At 24.6% G+C, this 22446-nt stretch overlaps 2 protein-coding genes across 3 annotated transcripts; both read left to right on the top strand.

Moving 5' to 3' along the window:
- The first annotated feature begins 394 nt into the window (after positions 1-394).
- On the top strand, positions 395-16056 carry LOC112686911 (brefeldin A-inhibited guanine nucleotide-exchange protein 3). 2 transcript variants are annotated; one of them, XM_025559400.1, is made up of 27 exons: positions 395-794; positions 925-1058; positions 1127-1261; positions 1326-1491; positions 1725-1842; positions 1910-2182; positions 2305-2437; positions 3530-3627; positions 3892-4252; positions 4516-4623; positions 5139-5286; positions 6186-6337; positions 6589-6751; positions 8527-8634; positions 8832-9047; positions 9132-9333; positions 9391-9543; positions 11868-12032; positions 12101-12350; positions 12419-12598; positions 12672-12888; positions 12968-13103; positions 13267-13529; positions 13611-14128; positions 14610-14842; positions 14900-15686; positions 15776-16056. In XM_025559400.1, exons 1-27 carry the CDS (start codon positions 710-712, stop codon positions 15986-15988), a joined length of 5715 nt encoding a protein of 1904 aa, XP_025415185.1. In that variant the 5' UTR covers positions 395-709; the 3' UTR covers positions 15989-16056. The 2 variants fall into 2 exon arrangements, with proteins under 2 accessions (XP_025415185.1, XP_025415186.1); XM_025559401.1 differs by having other exon boundaries at positions 710-794; positions 13004-13103.
- A 3640-nt stretch (positions 16057-19696) lies between these two features.
- Positions 19697-22027, top strand: LOC112686988. Its single transcript, XM_025559490.1, has 3 exons — positions 19697-20121; positions 20230-21889; positions 21951-22027. Exons 1-2 carry the CDS (start codon positions 19697-19699, stop codon positions 20738-20740), a joined length of 936 nt encoding a protein of 311 aa, XP_025415275.1. The 3' UTR covers positions 20741-21889; positions 21951-22027.
- The last annotated feature ends 419 nt before the right edge of the window (positions 22028-22446 follow it).

The raw sequence follows: 22446 nt of genomic DNA, 5'->3' as shown, positions 1-22446 counted from the left end.
CCACTGGTACCTATGAATAAATATATTTAAATTTATTTAATATTTTTCATAAAAAAAATACGTGAAAAAAAAATATTTAAACATTTTTCAGACGAATATAATTATTACAAAATCAATCAACTTCCGAATCAAAATTAAAATTCGATAAAATTTCGTAAATTTTTTTAAGAAAATTTTTTGTTTTAAATTAATTAATTTTTATGTATATAATATACTTATACAAATATAAATATATAAAAATTGAATTAAAAACCATGTTATTTTAAAAATCTTTTAGGTGAATTTTTTATTGCAATTTTTGACATTTTAAATGCATTTTTAAGGATTTTAAATTTACAGCCTTGGTGATAACCGATAATTGATAACAGAAAAGCAGATAAGAACATCCATCCAAGAAATTCCATAATGTAATTCGAAAAATGACGTCACGTGTTGTTAATGTTTACGGAGTTAAAACGTTTAAAAATTATAATTATAAGTCTCATTTGTTGAGTTATAATTACAAAACTTCATAAACAATCATAACGTTGTATTTCAAATGATTTCCTTGCAGTTCTGACCGTTATAATTAAATAAATCTAGTAGTTACTTACCTTAAATACACGTTGTAATCAGTTATGATAGTGAAATTGTAAACACTTCCCATTCTTTTAAAATCGCTGACACGACTTTAATATTTTTATTGAACATAATTTAAAACTTAATAAACATGGAAGATCTACTCATTCAGATTTCGAAAGATGCAACAAATGCAAAATTAAACAGCTTAAGTCAGTCAGCAACTGAAGCATATGGTAGTATTTTACATACATTTTAAGTTTAATTTATTTGATAATTTATTATTCTATAGTTTCGATCATACAACTAAACTTAAACTCTGTCAGAGAATAAATGTAAATTATGTTTTCATGATTTTTGTTTCAGTATTTTTAGAAAAACAACAAGGAACATTGCGTGATCCAGCTCATGAATTAAGAGCAAAATGTTTAAATGTTTTTAAACAAGCATTTGAAACTAGAAAAAGCAAATTAGTATCTCATGCTTTATGTGGATTAAATGTAAAACAAATATATTTTTTTAAACAAAATTAAATTAAGTTATATAAAAATACATTAAATATGTTTAGAAAATTTTAAGAGATGATCGTTTTCAATCAAATTTTGAACCAGAAGATGATTCATTATGGTTGCCATCACAAATTTTACATACAATAAGCTCTATTTTAACACAATCTGATGATACACAAATAGATATGTTAAAGGTAAATCTATTAATTTTATTGGATTAGTAAACAAAAAGAAAAATAATTTATAATTAATTTCTAGGTGTTTTTGAATGTTGCTTGTTCATCATATTGGACAATGAATGGGCGTATAATTATTCAGATACTTACATTATCATGTGAAGTATATGAAAATGGGAACCAAGGAATACGGTCTGCTGCACAAGCAGCTGTTAGCCAGACTCTCCGATATTATTGCAATTATCTTGGTAATATTTATATATATATATCTGATTTTTATCAACATTTGTAAAAAAATAGACTAATACATTTAATTGAGAATATGTACTAAAGAAAAATAGATTCATTATCTGGCAATAGAATTAAAGTTTATGTATCTTACAGTTCTCCATCTTAGATTTTCAAAGACTTCAAATGATCTAGAATTTATGAATTCATTATTTTATATAAAAATGTTTAAAAAAAATTTGCTTTGTTTTAGATGAAGAATGCGAAGAATTAAATAAAATGAAAGAAAATGGTGCTGGTGGAGTGTTGTGTTTTAATGAAGCATTACCTATTATGCAGTTTATTGTCAGTAAAATAGATGAGACTCAAAAGTAAATATATTGTCAATACCATTAATACTTCAAATTTTAACTTAACTATCATTTGTTATACTATTAGTGGTGATCGATGTAGTCAAGCTGTTGTATTTTATCTGGAGTGTCTACATACACTTGTTGCCAGCTTACCTCAAAAAGTGCATGACAATCGACATTTTACTATGTTTTTGTGGCAACGATTATGTCCAGCTATTATTGCTTATTTAGGATCTCCACGCGTGGATAAAAAAATTGTTTCTAGAGACAATGATCATGCCACAAAATTAGGTAGAGGTTCCGGTGTTTTAGGAAGTGCTCCTAGCTTTAACAGTCATCAATCCAAAATAATATATAGGTATAGTAATAATAAAGATATTTAACTATATTTTTAATACATACTAAAATTATTCAATTTACATGCCTACTATATAACCTTTTACTACAATTACTAATATAAAGCTTTAACTGCATTTTTAGTATTGGATGTCAATTAGTAAGACTAGTTGGATGTGTAAGTTCTCTTAGGCCTGTTTTGGAATCTGTCTTTCATAGAATGCTTTTGTATCCACCACCTGTCTATAGAATAGATGCTTTAAAAGCTTTAAAAGAGGTAGGTGTAAATAATATAATTATATTATACTAAAAAAACAATAAATTATAGTTAAAATTATTTTTTCAATGGTACTAAAAATAAGAATTAATTATTATAACAATAAGTATATATATATATATATATATATTATTATATAAGTTATAAATATGAGTCATATTGCATACTGTATTAAAATTATAATTCAAGTCAATTATAATAATTAAATACTTTAAAAATATGTAATTTTATTAAAATCACTTGAAAGTTTTTATTAATTATTTTAATTAATATTTAAGTTTTAGATAAAAAAAATTATTAACTAGCTTGTGGAATGTGCGTAGGGGATGTAAAAATTGAAACAAATTAAGGGTTTAGGACAAGGGTGACTAACCCCAGATAGTAGGGAGAAAAGCGAAAGAGAAGAAGAAAAAGAAGTTTTAAATATTCGTATTTACATAATATTTAAATAATTTATTTTTCTTTAGTAATTAGTAGTAATTCCAAAAAAAATATACAATAAATCATTTTAAATTGCTATAAATATAATTGGTATTAAATGTATAAATATAAATAATACATTTTCTATTAAATTTGAAAGAATACAATTAAAATTTAATAATTTAAAGGAAATGCAGGCACTTTATATTTTCTCATTATTCAATTATAAAATAGTTGATAATATTTATTTAAAATTTTAACCTATTACTAATAAACCAACAATTCTATACCAGAAATTTATTATTCTACTCAGAATTGTATGTTACTTAAATGATATAACTTAAATACATCTAAAAATAATTTATTAATTTATTTTGTAATAATTATATAAGTATATACTTAATTTAAACAGTAATATAATAATGCGATTTTGTTTAACACCTAAGTAATGATTCAAATATTTTTGAGAAATTTGGTATTGACTCTTAAAACATATTACTTATAAATATTTTAATACTGACTAACTGTTTGGTCAATATTTTATTATGTGTATTGTATGGATATTTATATGATAATATTTATAATATTAATAAATAAATGTATCAATTGAAGTTCAAAAGCTTTAATCAAATAAAGGTTAAAATAACTTACTATATGTTATTTTACTTTCAGTTATTTAGTAGTCCAAATAGGATTGTTGATTTTGCTGGTCCAATACTTGTTGAAGATAGTAAAATGTGTCAACAGAGTGACATGGCATTGACTCGATTGTTAGTATTTAAATAATTATATTTTTATATATACTACTTTGCGTTTAGAAATATTGTTCACCATTTTTTTGTCTTTTTTGTGTAAAAAACTTATTTACACAAAATAGTATAAAATTTTTTTGAATAATTTAATATTAAAATCTTTCATAAAAAAATTTAGATTTGTAAACCGTTATATAACTCTCCAACATTACTAATTTAATCTTGTAAGATAATATCTTATACATATATATATAAATTACATTTTTATGTTATTTATTTTAGAGTAATGGATTCTATAGAAGAATGTTCTAAATGTTCTGATTGGGAAATTGTATTTACAAGTGTTTCATGTATACTTTCATTACTTTCAACTCTTCTTGATTTATCTACTGGAAAGGGAATCAATGATGTTTACTCTGACAAAATAAATGAAAAATTCCAATCTTTATCTAGTTGTGACTATACAGGACCTTTATCTTATGAATCAATGATGAGATTGCCAAATATTTACAGAGAACAATTATCTTCTCCTGAATCATCTGTTGGAAACAGGAGTCGTATTAATAGTACAAGTAGTAGTAGTGGAGTGCCAAGTAGTGGCAATACAGAAGGTCCTGAAGGTGGATATCAAAATGATCCACAGGTATTATAATATTTTATTTTACTGTGCTTGTATAAAAGGAAAAACATTTATATTATGTATTAAGAAATTATACTTCAAATACATTTTTATTTAATTATATCAAAAATATTAGTTATAATTTATATAACGTTATTTTTACTTCATATTTTATTGATCGATTCTAAAATTAAAATAAGAATATTATTCAATTTAAGTAGGTGATTTAAAAAAAAATTTAATTTTTTTTTTTAATTTAATAAGAATAGTTATATTTTATACTTCAGATTGATGAAATGGAAGCAGCAGTTGAAAAAAATCTAAGAGAAGAAGAAATTCGTTTAGAACTAGTGACGAAGAAGTTGCATACACTTAATGTCATTCAAGTAACTCCAGTAAGTTTTATTTTACACATATTTTTTTCTGAAATTTGTAAAAAAAAAAACCATTTTTAGTTATTTCTTATCATTAGTTAATTCAGATATTTTATTAAAAATATTAGAGATGTTACATTCAAATTTTTACCATTTCAATTTTATATTTTTAATTCATGCAATTAAGTTGTATTTTTTATGAATATTATAGTAATATACATGAGTGTAATTAACCTTGTAGTTGGATTATAGGCAATTTATAAAATACTGATATAACATATAAGACAAAATATAAATTAAAAAAATTATATGAGTTAGAAAATATATTTTGTATGTTTTGTATTTAAACTAACATAAAATAAAATAAATAAAACAATTTAATTTTTAAATTGTTCCTTTTCCCCCCTCATTTTGTACTGATAGTGTCACCTTCCGAAAATTATATAGAGATTATTTTTAACATGTGATCACATGGTTATATTATTCAAAATAAATAATTATAATAAATAATTTGATGTATATTTTTATATTATTAGGAATCTGTAGAGTTATTGGATATGGAAAGAAAAAATGCTGGTAACTTTGTACAGACCCTGGTTAGTTTTTTACCTACATTAACACCACTTCGAAGTACGTTACAAGTAGATGAAGAGATCCAAAGATTTTCTTCAAGTTATTGTGAAGGTTATTTTAGTTTAAACATTTTATAATATATTTTTAGAATAATAATTTTAAATATATCATGCATATAAAAAAATAATAAATACATTAAAATAATTTATTTACTGATTTTTTTTTCGTTCTATTAAAACTTAATATACTTATCCCTTATTAACTATTAAAAACTGTGATGGTTCAATTTATTATAGCACAAGGTATAAAAAAAACTGGATTAGAATTTAAAATTTTTCTTTTATATTAATTAATAAAACCTCATGTATAGATATAATTAGAAATATTTAAATGCTAAATATATCAGTTTTATAATAATTTTAAATAATTTAACTGGAAACTAAGAATTATGAACATATGGTTAATCTTATTATTTTTTTATACATTTAATTTTTCAATGAATATGTATATTTATTTTGTATCAATATGTAAATTAAAATTATTTATAAATATGTCAATAAGTTCTAGAATATATGATACTTTTTTCGAGCTGAATAATAAATTAAAACTGCCTGGATTAGGCTATTCCTTTTCTTCGTTATTGATTTATAAGTTTAATTAATGTAAACAATTTATAACTTAACTTATATGTAATTTAGTTATTTTTAAACTTTATTGGCTCATCTTTCATACTAAATATCAAAGAATATAGTTTTATTTTTCATCATTATAGTATAATTGTAGTTATTAATAAAGTCAAGTCACAAAAACTCAAATTATTTTTAAAATCTTTTCAAATGTACTTCAATGTTGATTTATCTTAATTTTTAAGAGTATAAATGTTGATTTATTTTCCTAAAGTTTCAAGTTATGATGCTTTGACTTTAGTAATGAATATTTTTAAAATTTCCTCCATATAAACTCAATGGAGTAATTTTTCTTATTTTATGATTATTTTATTTTTATTGTAGAAATAATTCGCCAAGAAAATAAAAAATATGATTCAATAATAATAAATGCAGATGGTGTTTATGTAGCAACATGTATGTCTCTTTATCTTAATTTGAAATTAATTCATCAGAATTATTATGATGATTCTTCTGTGCCGCCAATCATGTCTGAAGTAAGTTAAAAATACATGTTATAATATAGTTTTAAGTTTAATTATTTATATTATACTATTAATTGTTTAATATTTTGTTTTGTTTTATTTATAATATTATTAGGATGTTGTATATAAAAATACTTTTTATATTTTTATTAGTTTGTCTATTTAGAAAATTGTATTAATTCAATGTATAAAATAACTCAAATAAAAATTTGAGGTTGATGTATAATTCTAGACGTAATTATCATGGGTGGGTTATTCTACAGGATCAATTTATTGAAAACATATTCAGCAGTGGCATGTTGATGTATGTATCTAGCAATTGGTTAGCTGAGCTCTATCAACATGTACTTGTTACTAATATTTTGGTATTATCCGGTTACAAGATTCAAGCAATTGGTCATTTGGCGTTAATAGATCTATTATCAGGTTCATATTGGGTTTGCTTCAATTTTCAAGCTTGATTTGATGAAAATTTATAATTTTGGCTTTTTTTATATATATATATATGCTTCTTTTTTTTTACAAATTGTTTGAGGTGATTAGAATTTTATATTTTAAAGAAATGTTTAATGGTTTTAATATTATTTAGTTTTTATAATTTTTACATTATCTTGATTAAAAATAATTTTAAAATAATATGTTAAATCAAATTAAATGCTTATAAACCTTAAAAATTCTAAATAAATGTATAATAAAGTATGCAGTGACATATTTCTGTGTAGGCACTATTGGCAAGTGCCTACAACGGCAAATATGAAGAATGTATTTTTGTATTTATTATTAATGTCAATGTTAAAGTGTGTTTTGCATTCTTACCTAATTAATATATATTTTATAGTGGGCAATTAAATGATAACTCAGTTAATGCTAATGGGGCTATTTCCCACAGGCCTACATGTGGGAAATATGTAAATATGCCTCTAAAAATATATATTATTGTTTTCTATTTTTCAATATAATTATGTCTTCTGCACACTGAAAATCATATCACACGAATTGCATGCAATTTCATTTTTTTTTTTCGTTTGACATTTTGATTTGTATCAATGGAGTTGGTCAATTTAAAATTTGGTTTAAAAATACTTACCTTTATGTAACTATACCACTCCTAACTTTTTTTAGAAAGTTTTAGTGGACAAAGCCTGGCTAAGAAATCACGTGATTGGCACTGTTTGATCGACTAGATATTGTTTTGTGTTGGTGGACCTCAAATTACATAAATCACACAATTCTCACATGTTATATTTTAATTGAATCGCGTAGTGTGCCTTAATTTAATGTAAGCCAATAAATTAATTTTAAAATTAGGATTTTCAATGTATTCTTTAAAATAAAATAAAACTAAACACAAAAGAAATAATTTACTTGTATTCCCTTAATTTTTCTTAGTTCAAACAATCCTTTTTTTAAAAAACAACATATTTGGTAATAGTGTGACATTTTATTTTAATAAGTAATTAAGTTTTGTCAATAAAAAAAAAATGTATTCATTTTTAATTGATTGATAATTTTGATTTGATTTTATTTTTTTTATATGATCATTTTAGTATTTTTATATTTTGTAATTAATTTTTTTATTATTAGTGTTTATTTGAAACTTAATAGTAATATTGTTTAAAATATGTTTGTACTTCCGTCCAATATTTTTACAACTAGTTTTATTTAAACCAGAGGTATATTAATAATTTAATATCTTTAAATTATGAAAAATTTAATATAGGCATCAAGTTTATTTGTTTACTATTTTTTAATATTAATTAGTATATGAGTATTAAAAATCCTTTTAAAAAAATTTAAACATAAACAAATTATTTAATTTTTAGTAAATTCATTTTGCCTTAAATAATTTTTTTGTAAAGAATTTAATTTGATCCTTACATAATATATAAATCTATATATCCATAACATATAGATTATTTATAAATATATATTTTTTGTAGTACTTAATTTTAGCGTTATAATTGTTGTGCTTAATTTTATTTATGATCTTAAATTAAAATACAATATATACCACTTTTGACAACACTGGTGACCAGTTAACATTAATTATTGCCTTATCTAATATATAATGCTGAACATAGTTAAGTTTTAAATGTTACTGTTTGTATGGCTGTAATTATTTTACATGCATTTTAATTTCAATTTCAGACCTCTGCCTTATAGTTTTATTAATTTAATTTTCTTTTAATACATTTGTTTAGATATTGATGGTTATAGTTCTGAAAATAAAGTTAATTGGTTACTATCAGATTATCTTCGTCTAGAAAGAACTGTCTGTAGATCTGAAACTAGTCCTGATATTGATGCAGGTAAGATTTTGAATATTTATCATCCTATCGTAGAAAATTTCAATTTACAAAAATAATAAATAAATTTATTAATATATACTTAAAAAAATTATTTTAAGTAAACTTTTATAATTAATTCAAATTATCTTTTAGTTAATTATTTAAAATAATATATTTGTATATATTTTTACTTGTAAGCAATATGGTGTTTTTATTAGGGATAAAATTAAGTAGACGAATTATTACTTGTTGCTGGGATACTATGATGAATGTTTTGGCGATTCCTCTTCAATTTGATTCGTCCAATGATACAAAAAATACACAAGTTAAAAAAATACTACGAAATGAATTAAACAAAGATTCTATCCGTCAAATGTCAGTTCAACACAGTTTAGATGCTTTGCAAAAAGCAGCTACTCTTGCAAATATTTTAGGTATGTGTTGCAATAAATAATTTTATTGATCTATATTAACTTTCAAGTGTTTATTACTGTTATAATTGTACTTGTTTATTTTAGGTATGCATAATCGTTGTGAAGGTATTTTTGCATTACTCGTGAAAGCTTCTTGTGCACATAATGGTCATATTAATTGGTTTTCTGGTATTATGAAAAAGCAACCAAAGTTGATAACTTCACATGTTTTAAGTATGGATGTGATGCTTTCGCGAGGCTTAGAATTTGGATGCCATGGTCAAGAATGTTGGCCACATATTTTTAAGTAAATATTTTAAATATTAATTTAAATAAACAAATATTAATTTGTTTAACTTTACAGTTGTGCTTTGTATGTTGGATACCTTGAACAAGTATTTTTTAGACAGACATCTCCATCAGTTACTGCATTAAAAATGATTAAACCTAAATTATTAACTACTGAGAATTTAAACAAAAGTTTCGGTTCATCCTTAGATAGTGATGAAGAAGTTTGGTAAGAATAATTTCTAATGATATTCTAATTTGTTATACTTAAATTGCATAAATAAAATTAGGAAGCTATTATTTTTTACCAAAAAAATAATTTAGGTTCTTGCCCCATTCATTGGCTTGGTATTACTGTAATTCTTAAAATAGTAGTTTGGGAGTAGTTTTATACTTAATTTCTTAATCTTCCTCTTCAGTATTAAGGCACTGCTTATATGCAAATATAAATAATCATATTAATATAGAAATTTAATTTAACATAATTAGAAATATAAAATATATATATATTTTATATATATATATATATAAATTTTTATAAAATATAAATATAAAGTAAAAGCGCATATATTCTATTTAAAACAATTCTTGCACATTTAATCATTATTTTTTTTTGTTTTTAATATATGTTTATTTTAAAATATAAATTTAAGTAACTTCTTATTAAAGCATAAAAAATTAATTATTATACACATTATAATTTTGGAGGTAATATTTTTTTAGTTTCACTTTGTCTTTTTTTTTTTATTATCCAAGTATATTTCTTTTAAAATTGCTATTTAAATTTTCTTTGTTAGATTTTTAGTGACACAAGGATTTTTTTTTAGTTTTATTATGATGATTTTTTTTTTTTTTATGTTTTTGTATATGATTTAGATCAGGAATACTCCGATCATTACTAAGTAAAAATTAAAAGATAGAAAATGGGTTTTAGTTGGTACTTTGAGAGATATAATTTTACAAATTTTCCAACAGTTTTCTTAATAAATGTGAAAAACTAACAAAAAGTTATAAGCTAATGGTAAAATTTATAACACACTAGTTTTTGATCAAATTTAAATGTTTATGTTGTAACTTTTTTTGAAATTGTCAATAAAATAATTTTAGTTGAACAAAAAGTTTTGAACATTTAATACAAAGTTTCTAATTTTCATTTGGCTTTCTATAATTTAAACCTTCGATAATTTGAAACCTTTGGTAATTCAAATTTAATAATTGGTACTTGAAAATCACGCGGTAATTTGAATAAAAACAATGCATTTAAGTACACTCAGTAATTTGAAATTAAATTTTGGGAAAACTTTTTACTAACACATGATAATTCGAAGTATCATACATTCAACGCTTGGAAATTCAAAGTATATTCAGTAAATTTATTTAATCAGTATTCTTATAATCATTTTGTTAATAATTTACAATTGTGTAGAAATTTAGCATATTATTTTCAATAACTATAGAATTAATATTGTAAGAACCTTATCGTTTTATTTTTTAATCTTCACTAATAATCATTAGTCTCTTCCATAGCCGTCAGCCAAATGTAGTTTTATTTTAGTTTCGTTTGGTCAGTTGTAAAGTTCTTGTGATGAGTGCATCAAATTTAAAAATTACTATTGAAAAAAGGAAACTAAATTCAACGAAGCAGAAAACCATTACAGATTTCTTCAAAATATAATAATTATATAGTTAAAATTTACATTATAAAAACAATAAATAACTAATACCGCCTAATTTTCTGAAATAATTAATAATTATGTACAATAATAAAAAACAAAAAAAATTTCTTAACTCGGTAATTCAAATTTTTTCAACAGTCCCAATTATTTCAAATTATTGAAAGTCGACTGTATATCTATTTCTGATCAAAGAAAAAATAAATTGAGCTTAATATAAAAAAAGATTTGATTGATCATTAAATATCACAAAAATGTATATAATTTTAAATTTTTGTTCTTAAAGCTTGAAAATTGGTTATAAGATTTTTCATAAGATTTTCTAGTAACAAAAAAGTGCAAAAATGATTTAAAAATGTTACAAAATTAGATATTTCAACGAATGTCTATTAGATGTAATTAGTTATTTACTTATTTTATAATTTCAAAATATTTTATTAAAATATGTGTTGTTGATAAGTATTCAAAATGTTTGATTTTCTCAAATTTTAGATGCTTTTTTTTTTTCCTAAAGCTAAAACATTAAAAGTTCAACTTACCTTATTAAAAAATTTGGTTCCACTATTATATCAACTCTTTTTAGAAAAATAAACTTATCCGCTTAACCATTTTTCCCAGAATTGTTTATTTGAGAACAATGGTACAATAGTTTTAAGTTCAAAATACTAATGAAGTGTATGTATATGTATCATTCATCCATCCCTGTATCTTATCAAATAAAGAATTTTCTCATTTTTATTTTAAATTTATGAAATTTAATTATGGCATTGTTTATAATTAATAATACACTTTTCAATGATATTAAAGCTCTTATTTTAGAAGAAAAAAAAACATTAATATACTATTTACTTGAAAACCTATTAACTGTTTTAATTTGTAGCATGGACGTCTACAGTTTTTTATCTTCGCCAGCTTCTCCTAATAATTTGACTGAAACTATATCAACTTTAGTGAACAAAAGTAGAGCAGATATTGAAAACAATGGAATATTAAATCAAGAATATGCTGCACAAATTGTTTGCATTCTATCTCAATATGTTGATCGGTATATCTGTTTATATTTATTGAAATTTTTTTTATTTTGTGATTCATTAAATTTACTTAATTTTATAGGTTATTTGAAGATGCCGCATTAAAATTAAATCTAAGAGCACTAACTGAATTTGTTCATAGCCTATGTAAAACTATTCATTATGAGTTGTTTAAATTACCTGATAAAAAGAAACCTAAGTCTAATTATTCTACTAATAATGCAACTCTTTTAACACGATTATCTCGTCTTATGTTACGTTGCATTAAAAGTGGTCGTCCATTATTTCATATGATCAAAATTTGGTCTATCTCATTGCCGTGCTGGATGGAAGTAAGTATATTTGATGTACTTATTTCATCATGTTTAGAAGTTATAGTAACATACATTTTTTTTTTTAGATAGCATGTCATAAAGATTTGGCGTTATCTAAACAAGCTATTGCTTCAATTCACGATACAGTTTTAGCTTTTCTCAATGATCAACCTGAACTTTCTCATTTTCATATTAATGAATCTTTATTCAAGCCTTTTGAAAATCTTTTATGTTTAGAATTATGTGACATAGAAATTCAAGATCAAGTACAATAATTTAATTTTTATATAATTCTAATTCATGTTGAACAATTAACAAAAAGTTTATGTTTGTTTACAGATTGTCAGTTGCTTATGTGAATTTGTTGAAGCTAACCGTTCAGACATTAGATCTGGTTGGAGACCTTTGTTTGGCGCTTTAAAAGTAGTCAATAGCAGTAATTTGTCATCACTGTTGGAAGTATTCAGAGTTTTTCTTAATACTGATGATACATTAGTATTTTCAAATGCTGCTGTTGATTGCATAGCTTGTCTTATTAAACATGTTAAAGGAACTAGTATGTATTTTGTCTATATTTGAAACTAAATGCAAATTATAAAGTATAAATTACCATAATTTGTTTTCATAACAATTAGATTTCGATAACTTTGATGATAATTATGTTAAATTAGAACTTTGCAAAGCAGCTCTTAAGCACTTACAACATTGCAGTTTAATATTAAGGTCAATGTATGTTATGCCAGCTTGTCCAAAATTTCATTTGTCTAATCGGTAAGTTATTAGATTTTTTCCAAAACTACATAAGTATTAATTTATTAAATATTAAATATTACAAATTTAAGTTTTGTATATTAATTCTCTTTAATACTGAATTTATTTTATAAATATATAAAAATTATATTAATTTCTTTAATCTATTATGTATCATATTTAGAAACCATGTCTTTACTTTGGTTGATTATGATGTACCTGAGTTACAAAATGTTCAAAATGAAAACTATAAGCTATTATCAATTGAAGAATCAAAGGATGAAGCTATAAAATTAGAGGAAATAGATCAACCATGTGGCATATTAAGAGTTTGGTACTGTATCGTAGAAGGACTTTGTACTGCAATTAATGGTACAACTGGTACATATCAAAGACAAAGTCTTGAATTACTCTTGGACATACTACAGTCTTTTCCAGAAACACCTGGTAATAATACAATTTTTCTTAATTAGTATTTTAGTGTTAATTGTGGTGAATAAATAAATACATATATTAATACAATTACAGGATTTATTTTCGGTTGCTTCTGCATTAATCGATTACTTCTTCCAACCATACAAATATGGGAACGAAAAATTGTATCTACACATGACCTAAGTGATTTACCTAATTTCAAACAATTGTGTGGAAATTCTACTGATTTAATTGTCACTTACCTTAAGATAGATAAGAATTATGAATCAAAATTTGAAAAAGAAATAACACTTATGATAAAACAACTATTATTTGTTTTAAATGAATTTTGTATTCAAACAGTGGAGAACATTGTCCGATTAGGATGTTCCTGTTTAAGACATTTTGTTTTAGGTGCTGGAGATAATTTTACCGCAAAACAATGGGATTTAATTAGTTTTAGTTTACACAGAGCTTGTGCTATTTCTTTACATCCATTAACAAGAGTATCAATGACATACAGCCCATTTTCCGATAGTTTTTATGGAGATTTAGCTGCTGGCATTAAAGTGGCTGCTAGAAGAGATAGTACAGTAGATGAAAATTTGAATTTAAAGCAATTATCACAACAGGCATGCTTTTATTTTAGAATAGTTTTATTTAACATATAAATGTATCTTAACCCCTTCTAATATTGAAGATTTTAATATTTTTTTTTTAATTTATAGTTATTTCCTCCAAAAACATCAAGGACTAAAATAATTATTATCTAATGATATAAAATGAATTAAATAATGATTCAATATTTAACATTTTACATTTAATTTAACGTCATGTTCATTTTTAATTGTAATTTAAATTTTTATACAAAGTTGATAACATTTTATAATAATACTTTTAACTAAAAAGTTATAACTATTAACAGTTTTGTAGTATGCCATATATTTTTACGTATATATGAATTTTAAATTAAAAGCAATTCAAGTTAATTAAAAATTAATTGACATAGTATTGATATATAATTATATAAAAATTTATCACAGATAAAATATATTATTTGTTATTAGTTATCCACAACCTTAATTGTTTATTTTGACTTATTCTAATTTCTAGGTATTTTTATTAGACCATCAAAGAGTCAATAGTGATACAATTGTTGATGATGAAAGGAGTTTTATATTTTTATTATGTCATCATTGGTGTAATTCAGAAATAGACAACCAATGGCAAAAGACACCAGAGCGTGTTCCTTATAAAAACATTGTGCTTGGATTATTTGTAAATGAGATGTTATTACAAATGATTGGAAATGTTTTAATAACGGGTACCAACAAAGCCATTCCAAGGTATTTATTTACAAGTACATAGAAAAAAATTTATTTACAATTGCATTATTTTTTTAGTTTGGCAAATATTCTTCAATCTTCTTTGATAACACCAATGGATGAACAGCCATCTAAAATACTTGAAAAATCTATGCCTGGTTATTTATCCTCACTTACTGAATTTCAAATTCATACATTTATTTCATGCTTAAATATGACCTACAGTATTTCATGGGAATTTGATTCTAGACCCGGCTTAAAATTTCTAATTCAAAAAGTTGCAGGCTTAGAAAAAGCTGCCAATTTGTACAAACAAGCAGGAGGAGCTTGGACACTATCATTGGTCACACTTTTTGAAATATGTATTCATCGCACATCTCTATTGAGTTCTGATCAGATTAAACAAATTATTGATAAAAGGTCTCCTGTTAATGATACTGAATGTTTTATTCTTGAACTAAAACGAATATTTGATGATGCTTGCCAAAAATATATTGAAATAGTAATGGATAAAAGTGGTACACATTGTGTCATTGATAGAGCAGGAGATAAGCCAGTATTTTTCTTTGTAGCACAAAATGATGATCTTTTTGAAAAAAGTGAAAAAATTACAGCATTTAAATTTGAAGATTTTAAAAAGATATATCCAAATGCACCTTTAACATCAAAAGCTGAAGATAGTGGAAGTGAAGATGATGATGCTATATATGCAATAGCAAGTTGTAAAAATTTGGATAATCTAATTGAAGAATACAAAAAAAGAAAATATGCTAACTCTATGCCAGGACAACCAGATTCTGTTGAGAAAAATGAAGAAAATTTACCAGTAGAAATTGAAGAACAAAGAAAAATCAGTATGAACAAAGTAATGTGTTGAGTTTTTAATTACATTTATTTTATCAATATATTTAAATGTAAACTGTTTTCTAAATAATTTGATTTATTGATTTGTAGGATAGTGAAGTACATGAATTAGTTTGGTCAGAAATGTTAATTTCAGTTTTTGATTTATTGGCACAGTTAGATGATAACTCTTTTAAGTTACTATTACCAGTCTTATTTAATGGTGTTAGAATTCTGACTGAATCTGCTACTAGACCTCTTCTAAAACGTACTTTGGGAGAATTTTACCAAAGGATAGCTTTTATTTATGGATTTGGTGCATAATAATAATTGTTTTATTTTTTTAAATTATTCACACTTCTACAACTATTGAAATAGTATTTTATTGTAAGTTTAAAACCTTGTGTAAGATAAATTACTTTTGATTTTCATCAGATATAGAAATAATATTTTATCAATATATAATTGTATATATTCTCTTTCAACATTTTAAGAATAAAATTGTATTATATTTCAAATAATACATGCAATATATTATACTATATAAAAAATTAAAAACTAAATAATTATATATTATACGACAATTTTAATATTTATAAATCAAATTATTTCTATATCATAACAAAAAAAAAAATTAACTTATATATATATATATAATTTCTTTGTAATATAAATTTTACAAAAATAAATGTAATTACTAGTAAAATAAATATACAACAATTCTTTGTGTGATTTAATTGATAATATTATTTTATACTTATATTAATTACGGCATTTGATTTGCAAATATATTTACATCTTTTAATCATTTGTTATATTTTTAATTTTACATAATTTATATTTATTTAAATTAATGTATATTACTGCTTTTTTTTTGATCTGAAAATCAAAAAATGATTCCTTGTGATACCTTAGTTTAATAATGTGTGTTTATCAAACTATAATAATATGACTTTAATATAAATAAAATATATTTTATTAATTTAATGATGTCTTAAAAATTAATTATTTCCCTATTTACTTGTTTCTACTAGGTGTTATCAAATAAATTATTGAAAAAATGTACAATATACTTCTATGTATTTTAAATTCTTATCCATTTTATCCATTATAAAACTTATGTATACTAACATAAAAATAATTATTAAAATAATATACTAATGATTGAATCTACAGAATAATACTTATAAAATAATAAAATACTCTTGTATAATTGTTACGTTTCTTGTTTTTACAATATTTATATAATATACATATCAAGGGTTTATTCAAAAACTAGAATTATTATTTTTTAACCATATCTTTTTGTTACAACAAATGTGAATTATCTATTACCTGATTCCTATGCAATGACTAATGGTAATGTCTAACTATAAGTTTTTATCAACTATCAATTAAAGTATTCATCAAGTTTACAGTATAAGTAATTATATCAGGTTACCAATAATTATTTAATTGAACATGGAAATTGTAATGTCTTGACTTAAAATTACTTTTGTCATTGTCTTGTTATTCCACTATATTGATTTTGATTTACTCTACTTCCTTGGTCCACAATATTAGTTAATATTTTTATTTTATTTTAATTTAGTTATTGTTTACTATTAGCCGGTAATAGTCAATATCATTAGTACATTGTTTTCATTCACATTTATTGAGTAATTATTTTCATATAAATATTTCAGGAAATCCAGTAGCGGTTTTATGAGAAGGTCAAGGGGGTCTGGTCACGTGTTTTGATTGTGGTATATATTTTGTTTCACAAATTAATACTGAGTATTGACGCTAATTAAATATTGACTGTCTGAGGACTATACTGTCGATAGTATTGACCGTGTGAGACCACTTAACTCTATAAACAAGTAATCAGCCTACCAACATATGGAATACAACTGTGAGGAGCGTTTTTGACATTATGTAATTAATTAGTAAATAATTACTTTTTATATACATAAATATTACTTTTAAATACATAAAAAAAAAATAGAGGTCTATGGGTTTCAGTACCCACGTTATATATTACGAATTACGATATTGGTGAAATGTAATTGAGTACTAATTAAATTATACTCTAACTAATGTTCCACCTTTCATCCATATAATACCATCCCATGTTCAACTTAGATCGGTAGAATGTTTCGTATTTTGCTCATTACCCTTGACTCAACATCCCAAATCCATTCGACCAAGCAAAGTTGAACACTCAATCCGAAACCGTCCGATGATAGAACTCTCCTTAATGCACTCTATGTTAAGAATCGCATGTTTCACAGCTTTATTGGAAATTGTCATTATCATGATCTTCAAGTCAGGAAAACCTTCTGACTTACTCCTCCTATTAACAGTGCCGTCGCAAGCTTCTTTTGCAAGGTCTTAGAGAAAAGCAGTACAATTTCCTTTGATCTAAATATATCTAACTATTCTAACTTGTGGGTCCCCGAATTTATTTTAAATTCGAGACCCTAGGCATTTATCTAAGTTGCCTGCCCGCCAACGACGGTCCTGCCAACTAACTGTTCAAAATGTACGATATTTAAGTCTTTACTAAAACCATCAACTAAATGGGACAACCTCCATATCAAACGCTTTACCTCAAATTACCGTTCTCATCAAATTTTCCACCTCTTCTTGTTACATCATGTTATATAAGGCGCCGAAAACGAATGTGGCGTTGTGACCTTAAAGACTGACAAATTATAAACATCATCATTATATAAAGTATCATCAATGAGTCGCTACTTATATCTTGTTTGTTTGCGTCACTGCACGCTCAATGCAGAAAAAAAAGGTGATGTTCAATAGACAATTCGCTGGTTCATATATTCCATATAGTAATAATATATTCTATAATATAATATCACCATTGATTATAATAAATAACATAAAAAGTAGAGATATTTCGTTCATGAACGAATTAGTTCATTGAACGAGTAGTTGGTGAACGATTGGTCAGTGAACGATGACACTTTATGAACTAGTTCATAACGGGTGAGGAGAGGCGCTGTCTATGAAAAGATATATATATATTAGGGTGGTCCTTATTTTTTGAATCGAAAAATTTGATGAGGAGTACCCCAAATTTTGTTCTATGTATTAAAACAATAACTATGACAAAGTTTGAGCGTGACAAGTTTACCCCTTCCCGTGCCTCAAAGGGGTTGAATTTTTATTAATTGGGGATGAATTACCATTTTATGCATTTACTCTCTTAAATATTGATGTTACGCAAAAAACTTTAAGTACTATTATTGTAGCTATATGTATTTACTAAATAAAAGTTTCTCATAAATATGTTGTGAGGTTGATGGTTATCCGTTAATTTAAAAAAAACTGGTCAAAGTTAATTTCTTAGGAAATTTCATAAGTTTTTAGTTTTTGACCTCTAATTTCTGCAATATAGATGTTACGCAAAAATCTCTAAGTACTATTTTTGTAGCTATATATATTTACTAAATAAAAGTTTCTCATAAATATGTTGTAAGGTTGATGGTTTACCGTCAGTTAACAAGAAACCGGAATGTTTAACGATTCGCCCTAATTTTATTATTTTTTGTTAATAAATAATTTTAATTTTGTTTTTACAATAAATCGATATTTTTGATGACGATAATCAGTACATTGATATTTGTCCTCCGATAACATAATATTTAGACTATTAGTTGTGTATTTTTAGACTATGAAACCACAAACACATTATATCTTTGACTTATCGCATTTTTATCTACGAGCCATAGCCAAATAGTATTTCATAATAAATTGAAAAAGTGATTAATAGAACATAATATTAAATAATATTAAATTGCCATTATCCGTCAAACTGTCGGTTTGTTTAGACGTCCAGTGTTCACAATTGTGTCATAAGTTAGTGCGACTTTTCTACACAAAGTGTTATACGTTTCTTTTTTTTTCTTTTTTACGTTTGATTTAAAAATGCCTCGTCAGTATATTTTCCTTTTAGGTAATATGGTTAATCAAATTACTGTAAATAAATTACCATCCAATGGAGACTGCCTTCGGGTATTATTTCATAACATGCGTGTTGTAAATTTAAATTTAAATGATAGTTCGGGCCTTGTTGCTGATGAATGCTTATTGTTTTGGAAAAAGGCAAGAATACCTACTCAACATCATTGTGATGTAGTTCGAAAAATAAAAAATGTATATGAAAGTTGGCGAAGCTTAGATAAAAATAAAACAAGAAAGTCTGCAACACAACAGTACAATGAAAAAAAATTTCAAAACTCATTAAATAATTTGTTTGATATTGCCCACAAAGATGCTTTCAATATAATTAAAATTGAAGAAGACAGGCAGTTTCTAACTTTACAAAGACAAGAAGGTCGTGTTGGGTATATGATAGGTGTGGACAAAAAATTATGTGCAGTTGAAGAACGAAGATCTGAGCAAGAGCAAAGGAGAGAATTGTTCAAGCAAACAAACATCGATTATGGAACCGGGTAAATTAATTTTGTCATTAAAAAAAAAAAAATTATCTAATGATTTTTAACAATAATTTACCTAATATACAATATAAAATTGACTATATCTATTATTTTTTTTTTCAGCCCAACTAACAGTGTTGATGTTGTGGAGAGTATATCAAGCGATGATGAACGTGATGTGCTTAACTCTAAAGATTCCGAAATTTGTGAAAGTATTACAATGCCAGTGAAAAATAAACGAGGTAGGAAAGAAATTATGAATAGTCGTTTAGCATCAGCTTTAGACAAATGTAAGGTTAGTGACAGGGATGCAGTTCACTTATTAATAGCATGTGCCGAGGTATTTAATGTAGATGTAAAAGACTATGCGATAAGTCGCTCTTCAATTAAGAGAGCTCGTGAAAGTTTTCGTTACCAAATATCTTCCGAAATTAAAACAGCGTTCCATCAATTAAACTTAAATTCTGTAGTTGTTCACTGGGACTCAAAAATACTTCCTAATTTGATTAGAACAGAAAATGTAGATAGATTACCAGTTATTATAACAGCACCAAATGTAGAACAACTTCTTGGAATACCACATTTGTCATCTGGTACCGGAAAGGAAATTTCTTCTGCAGTGTATGACACATAAAAGGATTGGGATATGTTGGAAAAAGTGCAAGCGTTTGCTTTTGATACAACGGCATCCAACAGCGGCAGATTAAATGAATCATGTGTGCTATTAGAACAAATGTTAAACAGGCCAATAATGTTTTTGGCTTGTCGGCATCACATATTTGAAATTATTTTGCAATCAATTTTCTCATACTCAAAACTTACAATAATGTCCGGTCCCGATATTCCAATTTTTAAACGTTTTAAAAATAACTGGAATCAAATAGATACAACTAAATTTAGTACTTGGGTAAGTGATATTGGGGTCAAAAAAATATTGCATAAAGTAGTCGATGATGTTATAATATTTTGTAAAGATACCTTAAGCCAAAATCTACCAAGGGATGATTACAAAGAATTTTTGGAATTGGTAATAATTTTTTTGGGTGGGGTACCACCTAAAGGTATTCATTTTAGACGTCCAGGAGCTTATCATCTAGCTAGATGGATGTGCAAGGAAATATATTGTTTGAAAATATACATTTTTCAAAAACAATTTAAAATTACGAAAGCAGAAATTTCTTCGTTAGAAACTATTTGTTGTTTTATTGTAAAATGCTATATCGAGTTTTGGTTTAGGTCTCCTAATGCTATTAAAGCCCCTTATAACGATGTACTTTTTTTAAAAAAACTTGAAGACTATAAATCTGATGATAAGCAAGTGGCTGAGATCGCTATGAAAAAATGTATTAATCACTTATGGTATCTTGGAGAAGAAACCGCTCGTTTTTCGTTATTTGATGACAGGATTGATAATCAAATAAAAAAACAAATGGCTAAAAAACTACTAGAAAATGACGAGCTTGAGGACGATGAATTTACCACAGATATACAAAAAAAATATGTATTAAAAATTGGCGATGTATCACAATTTCTAAAACAGGACTTACCACTTGAATTATTGACGCATAAATCAAAAAATATATTCCAAAGGTTCAAATTAAGCATGGATTTCTTGCAACAAAATCCGGAAAATTGGCCAAATATTGATAGTTATAAAAAGGCCAAGAATATTTTACACCATTTGAGCGTCATAAATGATGCAGCCGAACGTGGAGTCAAATTGATGGAAGATTTTAATACCAAATTTACGAAAAATGAAAATTAAAAGCAGTATGTATTGAAGGTAAGTTATATGTTAATAATTTACTAAAATAACTAGTGTCACTTAAGATTTATTTTTTTAGGTAGTACAAGAATACCGTAAAAAATATCCAGGCCATAGTAAAAATATGTTGATCAAAGATGCAATAAAATAGTAAAGTTATTATATTTCTATCCTTTTTTTTCTTATTTTTTAATGTAAAATTTTAAAAATTAAATAATAATAGTATAAAAATGTTATTTTTCTATTTTATATAAAAAATGATTATGTTTCAAAAATCGTCAAGAAACCTTATTAATATAGCATAGTACGTTCTATAACAAAATGTATGTACGATTTTTGAATAACTTTAAAATTTAAGAGATAAGAGAAAAAATAAAAATTATGAAATTTCCTAAGACATTAACTTTGACCAGTTTTTTTTTTAAATTAACGGATAACCATAAACTTCACAACATATTTATGAGAAACTTTTATTTAGTAAATACATATAGCTACAATAATAGTACTTATAATTTTTTGCGTAACATTAATATTTAAGAAAGTAAATGCAAAAAATGGTAATTCATCCCCAATTA

This window comes from Sipha flava, unplaced genomic scaffold (genome assembly GCF_003268045.1).
Source record: "Sipha flava isolate LNK unplaced genomic scaffold, YSA_version1 32_pilon_pilon, whole genome shotgun sequence".
NCBI classification, from domain to species: Eukaryota; Metazoa; Arthropoda; class Insecta; order Hemiptera; family Aphididae; genus Sipha; species Sipha flava.
Note: the sequence above shows the minus strand (reverse complement) of the source record. Positions and strands in the feature narration are given on the sequence as shown.

What these genes read in the sequence shown, in the direction of transcription:
- LOC112686911 (XM_025559400.1), top strand. Translation starts at nt 710, where the DNA reads ATGGAAGATCTACTCATTCAGATTTCGAAAGATGCAACAAATGCAAAA. An exon ending in CACAAATAGATATGTTAAAG is followed by an intron (nt 1,262 to 1,325) that starts GTAAATCTATTA and finishes ATTAATTTCTAG; the next exon opens with GTGTTTTTGAATGTTGCTTG. An exon ending in GTTAATAGATCTATTATCAG is followed by an intron (nt 6,752 to 8,526) that starts GTTCATATTGGG and finishes ACATTTGTTTAG; the next exon opens with ATATTGATGGTTATAGTTCT.
- LOC112686988 (XM_025559490.1), top strand. Translation starts at nt 19,697, where the DNA reads ATGCGTGTTGTAAATTTAAATTTAAATGATAGTTCGGGCCTTGTTGCT. An exon ending in AACATCGATTATGGAACCGG is followed by an intron (nt 20,122 to 20,229) that starts GTAAATTAATTT and finishes TTTTTTTTTCAG; the next exon opens with CCCAACTAACAGTGTTGATG.